Source organism: Coffea arabica, chromosome 6e (assembly GCF_036785885.1).
Source record: "Coffea arabica cultivar ET-39 chromosome 6e, Coffea Arabica ET-39 HiFi, whole genome shotgun sequence".
Lineage (NCBI taxonomy): Eukaryota > Viridiplantae > Streptophyta > Magnoliopsida > Gentianales > Rubiaceae > Coffea > Coffea arabica.
The window spans coordinates 10,212,724-10,222,816 of NC_092321.1; the positions used below are offsets into that span (position 1 = coordinate 10,212,724).

Consider the following 10,093-nt stretch of genomic DNA (forward strand, 5'->3'; position numbering starts at 1 on the left):
AGAAGGGTCAGATGGCAAGTAAAATAAACTATACGTTTACCATTCGGGAATAGCTAGGAAAAAATAAAAGAGAGACAGCTGTTTTGAATATTGAATATTGAAAACGACTTCCTAATCTTGACGTCACGTGATTCACAAAAAAGTGATTTCTAGAGTTTTGTGAATTACCACTAGCACCTTGGAGGCTTGGATGACCTTCTTTTTTTTTCTTTTTGTTTTGTAGAAAAGAAAAACGAATGCAGAAGGAAAAGGTCAGTTTGAACTACGTATTAACGTATTCTTACAGTCGTTTACAGCTTGGACTGAAGATAGATTGAAGGTTCCCTGATCAATAAAGCATGAAGATAATATAAAAATTAGAAAATTTTTGAAGAACTGAACATATGTATATTTGTGGCGATCTCCACCATTTGGGAGATCTTTTATGGATCACAGAAACTGTTTTGTTCATCCAATTATTTGATATCAGCGTAGCATGAAAGATTCATATATGTCAGTTTGTAAACTTGAATTACAGAATTTGTACTACTATCATGCATATATAGCCAAGTCTAAATCCAACATTTTCAGCTGCATAGATAGGTGTCTATTTTTGAAACTTATGTGCGGGGACATTCCAATTTCCAAGCAAGTAAATCGTCCCGGAGCCGCCCGCATGCCATGCAAGAGTGGAAAATAGTGTTGCATTCCCTTTTCTTTCTTTTTTGTTTTGGTAGGTAGGCTACTCGGTCGAATCAATTTCCAAGATAAGGCATATATAGCATTCGTACAAAATATTTATACCGTAAAATTGGTGGTGGTGCTGATTAATAATGGAGTCAAGAAAGAATGAATCTTCAAACTGGAGAAAATAATGGAATCTGAGCTAAAGATGGTCATGGTTTTGTGGAAGATGGAATTCCCGTTACATTACAAGAGGCGTGCACTCTTCAAATTTCTATTGATCTGAATGTCTGTGTTTGATTTCCATGGCGTCGTCCATTCCCCATGTTCCTTCTTCTTCTTTTCTGGGACGTTTCCATTTAATCAAATAGGCTGCAGAAAGTAAGAAGGCAATTCTTCACTTCTTAGATTTGAGAACGATTGATCATTCATGGTACTGATCTCCCGCAGCCGCAGACACACATTTGTCTCTGTGCGTCTGTGATGTGTGCTGAGATTTTGTTGTTTGCCCCCCCAACCCACCTAAAAAAAAAAAAGAGGAAAAGAAACAAAAAATATAATAGTCAGAAGCGCAGTTGCTTATTCCCCTAAACATTTTTCTACAAATTTAAGAGACAAGGGAGGTGTCCAAGGGATTATATGTATATGTATATGTATATGTATATGTTGAACGTAATTTATAATGGAAGAAACTTCTTGGTCAAAACACATGTAATGTAATCAAACTAAACCAACTCCTCACTGGTCAAAAAATAACTAGTCCAGACCGAAATCGAATTGGCCTACGATTTCATCAACAACATGAAGCTCGATCCATCGTCTCATTTGCTCTGCATTTTCCATGTAATATTCTCATAACAAAATTATATACCACCACCAGCGTACTTGAAGAATCAGATTCTTGTGGACCGCATAACGAGATCAATGAAGCCGATCGAGTAGACCTGATTTCACGAATTATTTTTTTATGAATCGTTCAAGTTCATAGTCAGCTGTTGACCTATTCTAATTAACGTTATTATTAGGGATCGAGCTCAAATGTATTTCAATAGATATACGAGGAATTATTCTAATGTTCGGAAAATATGAGGAATTGAGCAGTTGATATGATGAATCTAAGGATCGTACAGTGAACAAAAATTGAAGTTAGCACATAGAAATTGTTTAAGCTCAACAACCAACCACCGGTTAGAATTTAGAAACCAACCAAACCGCTGGTTTAATTTGGACGAAATTTCCTTACTAACTTACTAATATATTACTATAATGCAAGAATTAATGTGCATGTATTTATTTACAAAAGAAGACACGGTCTTCACTTGTAATCTTGTCTGTGTGAAGGGCGAGAAAAGAAAGAAAGAAACAAATATTTCTTAATTTTTTCCGGGTTCTCCAAAGTCTTGAAAGTCTGAAGTCCGCTCACGTGCCCCCAGCATGACCTACTCGTTCTCATTTTTCATGCAAAACCCCCCTATAAATACCTCCCAAAATCTCCTCTACGTTCACAAAACCATCGTTCCAAGCTAATCATCCTAGAGATTATATGCTAAGCCTTTGAATACATACACACCCCAAAACTCCCTTCACCTTCTAGTCTTGAGCGCCTTCCCATTTCGTTCCCTTATATATAGCAATGGCCATCTTCTCCAAAATTGGAATCGTAGGGGCTGGAATAAGCGGCATAGCTGCTGCCAAACAGCTCCGAAAATACGATCCAATTATCTTTGAAGCCACGGATTCTTTGGGAGGGGTCTGGAAACACTGTTCTTATAGGTCTACTAAGCTGCAAACCCCTCGTTGTGATTACGAGTTCTCGGATTTTCCTTGGACTCAAAGGGATAATTCCAGCTTTCCTACTTACTTGGAAGTATTGGAATACTTGCACTCTTATGCTACCCATTTTGGGGTGGTGGAACTCATCAAATTCAACTCCAAGGTGGTGGAAATCAGGTTTGTTGGTAATCATGCCAATGATCCTGATGATCAGGTTAACTCTAACGGCTATGGAAATTTGCTCAATGGCCAGCCCGTCTGGGAGGTTGCTGTCCAGACTAGCGATTCTGACACAGCTGAGGTTGTTTTCCTTACACTGATCATCAAATCATCTTCATCAAACCACAGGAGAAAAAAAAACCTGATTTTTTTAAATTTAAATCTCACGCTAACGTTTTATTTCATCATTCAGAATATAAGCTTCATCTGTTGATTCATCGTGATTTCTAAGGTTATTTTTGAAATTTTATATCTATATAGATCTGGTTATTTGGACTTCTAACAAGAAAATAATCAACTAGAGATCTTTTTCTTCTTTTTTTTTTTTTTGTGTGGCTCATTCTTTCATCTAGATGGCGTAAGTGATATTATTGCCACAGAACTGTTTAGTACCAATAATTGTACGTTTGAAAGAGATGCAGCACGAACTGGAATATCTCTTGCTGGACCATTTTTTTTGCTCAAATTGTGATAAACAAGAAGGTTATATGTTACACTCTGTATAATATATTGGATCACCTGATAAATCAAAAAAAATTCCTCGGGAAGCATTACATAAAGAGCTTGCATGGCTACGGTTTCCAAGGGATGCTAAGGGCTTCTATTTCTCTTTATAAAGAATGCAAAAAAAAAAAAAAAAGGATTTTCGAAACTAATCCTACTATTGTATGGTTAGTTCTAATCATTCTCTCTTGATCAGCTCTTTTTATTAACTTTATCAATGTAATTACTTTCAGTGGTATGCCTTTGAATTGTTGGTGATTTGCACTGGGAAATATGGTGACGTCCCAATAATACCCCAGTTCCCACACAACAAGGGCCCTGAAGTGTTCAAAGGACAAGTCTTGCATTCCCTTGATTACTGCAAACTGGATGAAGAAAACTCCGTGCAATTACTCAAGGACAAAAAGGTTGTAGTAGTCGGGTACAAGAAATCAGCTATTGATTTAGCTGTCGAATGCGCAAAAGCAAACCAAGGTATATTTACATTTTCCATTCCTAAAAGCAAGATAATATAACTACACTCACGAATCATGATGCAAAATAAAGATGAAATAGTTTTATACATGAATAGAGGACCCTATCTCGACTATATTCTTCTCATGGTCACGGAACTTCTGTTGAGATCCTAATCATGTTTGGGTTTTTGGGCATATTCAAGTAGTTAACACGTTTGAGCAAGATTCATCAGTCTCCTATGCTGCTAATGTTTTTCCACGTAGCTGAAAATTTTGGGGCTATCCATGTTGAATCCATTTTCTTCAAGCTGGTGAGTAAAAATTGTTTAAAAAGAAGAGGGACATTTAGTTTAGGGGATATGATGGGAATCAACAATAAATAATATTGATGGAACTGGTTCCAAAGATAAAACCTTTATCCATAGGATTACAACGTATTTATATTCCCCAAAAAAAAAATAAAAAATAAAAGAATGAGTTCACGTAATGTTTACATTTACTGGGGGAATAATTGGTTCTATATTACGTCTTGCACACTCTTTAAGTTTGGGACATACTATTGACAAAATCAGGTCAACTTTGATCCCAAACAACATAATAAGTCACTCATTGCAAGAAAACTTTTACGAGTCATTGCTGGATATTGAAAATGCTAAATTTGGCGTTTTCTGTCTTTTGACTTCTTCTAGGGCCTGAAGGACAATCATGCACCATTGTGGTCAGGACGTTACACTGGACAATTCCACATTATTCTATCTGGGGTCTGCCATTTTACTTGTTCTATTCAACAAGGGCTTCTCAATTCCTCCATGAAAGACCAAACCAAGGGATTCTCAGGAACATCTTGTGCAAGCTATTGTCTCCAGTGGTAAGTCTTAAATTCTTCGTCTTCTTTCAAAGCTTATTGCCCGGATATTAGTTAGTCAGTCTGATCCATAATGATTTCAACAGAGAAAAGCAATGTCAAAGATAATCGAGTCTTATTTGGTTTGGAGGCTTCCACTGGAGAAATACGGATTGAAACCTGATCATCCGTTTGTGGAGGACTATGGATCCTGCCAAATGGCTATCTTGCCAGAGGAATTGTTTGAGGAGGCAGAGAAGGGGATGATTGATTTCAAAAAAGCATCAAAGTGGTGCTTTTGGGAGGGAGGAGTTGAATTTGATGACAATACCAAATTGGAGGCTGATGTTGTGCTTCTTGCTACCGGTTTTGATGGCAAACGAAAGTTACGAAACATCCTCCCTGAGCCTTTTCGCAGTCTGCTTGAAACTGAAGGCATGATGCCCTTATACAGGTATTGAACAATGCCACCACTGCGACTTCACAATCCACCATAGAGACCTTAATGCTTTGAGAAGTTGGCCACTACTGATGGAAATTTATTTTACATTAATTGCAGGGGTACAATCCATCCACTGATTCCCAATATGGCATTCGTGGGTTATATTGAGAGCGTTTCAAACCTGCACACAGCTGAGATTCGTTGCAAATGGCTGTCTAGACTCGCAGACAATTATTTCAAGCTGCCAAGCGTTGGACAGATGCTTGAACAAACACAGAAAGAGATGGGGATCATGAGGAAGACCACCAGATTTTACAAGAGAAGTTGCATTTCCACTTTCAGCATTAACCACACTGATGAGATCTGTGAAGAGATGGGATGGAAATCATGGAGGAAAAACAATTGGCTCGCTGAGGCATTCAGCCCTTATTGCAGCCAAGATTATCAAGAGCAAAAGCACATCGACTAATAAATAAGATCTGGACGGTCCTAGACATATGGCAACTCTATTTATTGTTTTATTAGTTCCTTTTACCACATAATAAAGATTGCGAGGAGTCTAGGAGTACTATAAACCTGACCATAAGAGTCAAGAAGGTTGATTTTAAATGTATCAGTATACAAATGAAGCTTATTAAAAATGAGAATAACTTATTTCTATCTGCGATATTGTAAGGACAATCAAGGTTGCATCATTCTCTGCTTCAAAGGCAATCAGATCAATTACTTTTCTGTATGCAAATTAAGGAAAGATGACAGTTTGACAGGTACCAAACATTCTAAAATAGCAGATAGTTGCAATAAATTGAAAATCGCTATAATTCAATGGCTATAACATATAGCAACCAAGCAACGCGCATCAGCAAAGTTCTCAATCACTTGCATATGAAGTTAAATTCAAGTCATTGAACATTTTCACAAGTTTGGAATGATGCAGAGCAGCCCAGTCCACCAACAAGCTACAGATGTAATACAGAATTTCCTTTACAAAATCAAATTCCCAGAAGAATGGCATTCATACATAACCACGTTCCTTTACAGGGAAAGAACAAAAGAGGCATAAATTTCAAAATTCTGAAATGCTCAGGCACTTTGAAGAAACTTCAAGGTCTCATCGATGTGCTTTTCAGGCTGGAATTGGTTATTGTAAATGAGTTGAACCACTCCATTCTTGTCAAGAACATAAGTTTGTCTACCAGGCAATGTACCAAACAGGTCAGCTGGAACTCCCCAATCTTTCCTGACCTTATTACCCTCATCGCTTAGAAGGGTAAATGGAAGCCTGTATTTCTTGGCAAAGGCCTAATTGAGCAGATACAGTTCTCATAAAGACAAGAAAATGGATATATCCCCAAGCTTGTATGACAATAGGTCAACAAATTCAATGTTGAGAACAAAAACTCATAACAGCATTCTTGTGTAACGTCTATGCAGGCAATTTTAGAAAGTTTCAGACATAACAAGATGAAATTGGAAAGAGAATAGCGAAACACGCTAGTAGCAAACAAAGACATGAAAATATTTGGAATTTTCATGACTTTTGAAGATCTCCTAAATGTGATGCATAATAATTTATATGATCTTTATCTGGTTAGAATAATTTCTTTCTGAGTATATTAGATATTACCCTATTTTTTCGAACAAAAAATAAGGTTCACAACCAACTAGAAACGTCTATGATACCTTGTGTGATGATGGGTCATCTCCACTAATTCCTATAACCTCAGCTCCTGCTTTCTTGAATTTTTCATACGAGTCTCTGAAGGCACAGGCCTGCAGCAGCATGAGCAAAATATAGTTTAAGAGTCATGGTTAATCTTGTATGGCCAATCTAACTATTTTTATGGCAACTTATGCGCCCCAAGGCATCCCTCCTGTTTACAGATCTGTACAACTTGGAAGTTTCAACAGAGAAGGGAAAAGAACATCTCAACAAGGAATAGATGCTCTTCTAAGTCCTGAGCAAATTCATTAGTTTTGTTTCAGGCCTCCAGTGGATTAATATCTGAACAGAATGGGCAATTACACAAGGATTGTACCAAACTATGACGGTGCTACTAGGGTAACTTCATTAACTTCATGGTAATTGTTAGGTCTGCCACATTTCGGAACAAGTACACCTCTCATTCGTCTAATGCACATCTCCAATTTCCAATTAGGCATGAAAAGTTGAGCAGCTTCAAAAGGAGGAAAACCAAAACAAAACTAGGTATCATCACAAGAATATCCTAATTATCCTAATGCCATGTCTTTGTTCCTAACAACTAATCAAACTTAGTACTGGAAAAATGTTAAAAATAATTTGCAGCAATGTCAAATAGCTGACATTAAGTGTGGAGAATCTTCAATTCTAATACAAGCGATACTCGGCTTAAAATTGAAAATTGTACTAAAACTTTCAACAACGTAATTCGCGTAGCTCAATTGTACAATCAGTAAAAAATTGATGCACGAATATTTCTCGTAAGAAATGATAATGTGCATTATTACCTGCTTAGTGCAACCAGGGGTCTCATCAGCAGGGTAGAAATAAACAACTACAGGCTTTCCCTTGAACTTGGATAAGCTCACAGTCTTACCGTCTTGATCTTTCAATGAAAATGATGGAGCCACAGACCCCTTTGACACCTTTAAGAAAGTTAAAGCAATAGCAATTACAAATTATCCCACATTTGAAAAAAATGCAGGAATGAGATACGGAAAGTGTAATGTACCTTAGCAAGAATGGAGCTTTTCTTGAAAGAAGAAGGGACTGCAAAATTGGATGAATGGGAGAGCTTGACCCCACAAAACTGGGACTGGAATGATTTGGGAAGATTAGGAAGCTTTCGAGACAAAAGGGTTTTAGGCGTTTGAGCATGTAGTAAAGAAGGAAGACTGTGTTTCGCGGTTGGTAGGGGTGTTGAAGCCATCTCTCCAAAATGGAAATATCGGGAAAAGGGATTAATTTGGTTTCGTGATTAAACTCAAAATGCAAGAGTCTCTTTTGTTTTGAGAAAACGGAATAGATAAGGGGGAAGTGATTGAGAACTGGAACCTATGGCAGTTGATAATGTGCTTTGGCTGGGTTGGTTTTTGGCGTGGAGGATTGCTGACCTCAACGTACGATACGATTAACAATACGGTCGAAAGCAGCAAACACGGACACAGAGGCATCTAGTTTTGCGTTAATTTCATTTTGGTCCTCTGAAATGGTCTAAAACCTTAATTTGATCTCTCAAATTGAGAAATGTCTCAGTTTATAATCGTGGAAGTTTCGTTAAATCTAAGAGTTCAATTTTCTTTTAGGACAGCTTTTCCAAATTCGAAGACCAAAGCATAAAATTTAAGTCACTCAAGATTTTTGCATTTTAGACAAAAATTCTTTGATTAGCAAGAAAACGCAAAGTAAAAAAAAAAAAAAAAAAAATTTGAACAAAGAGTTTACATGTTGTTCAGAAAAAATGGAAAAAAAAAATACAAGGAATGAGAATATTTTCTTCTAATTGTTCCTTTACAACTACTACATACGTGAAAAAGAGAACGAAGAGATCCGATTCAATGATTTTAAAGTTTTTAATTAATTTAATATTAAATTACTTGGATAAAATTAATATATGAAAAATGATCGATTTTGACCATTTCGGCCGGTTCTTGATTTAATATGACCGATTCATTTGACTTCTTAAGTTAAATATAGAATCGGATTGCAGTTATAGTCGGTTCGCGATTAAACTGATCGAACCAATCAATCCAATCCAATTTTCAAAACATTGTTATTAAGGGCGCTCTAACTGTTATTAATGGCATCCAATCTTCTTTGGAGTGCATTGACATTTTCCTTAGATAAACAAAGAATAACATTTGAATCATAAGACGGCAACCGACCTAATTAGCAAAAGAGCCACGGACTGAAACGTAATTACCCGACCAAGGCCATCACAAGCAGGACTGGACAGGACAATAGCCATAATATTAGAGTTAGGTTGAAAGAATGTTGTTAAGACTGAAAAGGAGGACAAGAAATAACCAACATTAGGTAATTATAAAAAAGATTAGCATTCAATTTTAGGAGAAGTGCAATATGATAAATGTGCCATTTTTTTAGTTTTCATTTCTCATTTGTCCCAATAAATCATTAGGACATAATTTGGTTGTGAGCTTGCATGCCAAAAAATTAGCCAGATATAGGATCTGGCACAAAAAATGTATGCTTTATATATACGAGGGACCATTTTGCTCCATTTTAAATGTGACAGACTAATAACTAAAAACTGGCTTTTTGAGAATGTGTGGGATCATTTTGGTCAATTTCCTCCAGCATTTCGAACCGGACCTTATGGGATGCAAAATTTACATTTCCAATGTATAATTGCAGTTCAGGCAGAAAATAATATAGTAGGTCTTTCTATGACGACTATTTGCAAGAAACTGGCTATTTCACGTTTGAGAAGCAAAACATGTAGACGTTACCGTTGCAAGATACCAATAACTCTGGAGTTAAAGGACAGAGTTAAAACTACGAGGTTAAGCATAGGAGTTTGCTGACAACTTCAGTCTCCCACGTCCCATAAATTCTTTGCTCTCATCTTTCGTTTGCACTCTTTTTCGAGAATTAGTCCCTAATGGTTCTAAATTTCATCACAAGAAAATATTGCTTGGGATAAAAGAATAATAGCCAATAATAGAGAAAAAAATTCAAGGCTAACAATCCCACTGAAAACGTCCGAAATGGTGAGCACCACGTGGGAGAGCAAATTGGAAAACACCTTCTTGTAATATGGAAATACAGGGAAAGAAGCCGCGCAACCCCTTGCTGGACTACCCGTGATAATGATTACATGCAAACACTTGAGTTCACCAAATTTTGTGTCATAATATATAGAGCAAATTATTCGGTTGGCCACTAAACTTTTGCAATCGTTGAGTTTTTGTCATTCAACTATTAAAAGTCTGATTTTGATCACTAAAATGCATAAAGTTAAAACTCGTGGCCATTCTGTTAGATTTAGCCGTTAAGTTCACCGATCTGTCTGTCTGCAGGATTTTCAAAACAAAATGCAGGGTCAATTTAGGAAGTTAAAAATAGCATCTTCTTCTTTAGGGCAAGTTTCTCAAGTTCCTTCCTCAAGCCCAGAAGCATTGGTGATTGAAGTGGGAAAGATTCCAGAGAAATTGTTTTCCGTAACAGCTAATAGTTTCGGATTTGGTAGG

The 10,093-nt window shown here is 36.8% G+C and overlaps 2 protein-coding genes across 3 annotated transcripts; one reads left to right on the top strand and one right to left on the bottom strand.

Moving 5' to 3' along the window:
- Positions 1-2,204: 2,204 nt before the first annotated feature.
- LOC140009484 (probable flavin-containing monooxygenase 1) lies at positions 2,205-5,562 on the top strand. The gene is made up of 5 exons (XM_072055172.1): positions 2,205-2,737; positions 3,393-3,633; positions 4,304-4,482; positions 4,566-4,912; positions 5,018-5,562. Exons 1-5 carry the CDS (start codon positions 2,297-2,299, stop codon positions 5,367-5,369), a joined length of 1,560 nt encoding a protein of 519 aa, XP_071911273.1. The 5' UTR covers positions 2,205-2,296; the 3' UTR covers positions 5,370-5,562.
- Positions 5,563-5,759: 197 nt separating this feature from the next.
- On the bottom strand, positions 5,760-7,973 carry LOC140009485 (peroxiredoxin Q, chloroplastic-like). Of its 2 annotated transcripts, XM_072055173.1 has the most exons (4): positions 7,615-7,969; positions 7,391-7,528; positions 6,584-6,673; positions 5,760-6,202 (listed from the first exon to the last, which is right to left on the bottom strand). In XM_072055173.1, exons 1-4 carry the CDS (start codon positions 7,810-7,812, stop codon positions 5,984-5,986), a joined length of 645 nt encoding a protein of 214 aa, XP_071911274.1. In that variant the 5' UTR covers positions 7,813-7,969; the 3' UTR covers positions 5,760-5,983. The 2 variants fall into 2 exon arrangements, with proteins under 2 accessions (XP_071911274.1, XP_071911275.1); XM_072055174.1 differs by lacking the exon at positions 6,584-6,673 and having other exon boundaries at positions 7,615-7,973.
- Between the last annotated feature and the right edge of the window lie 2,120 nt (positions 7,974-10,093).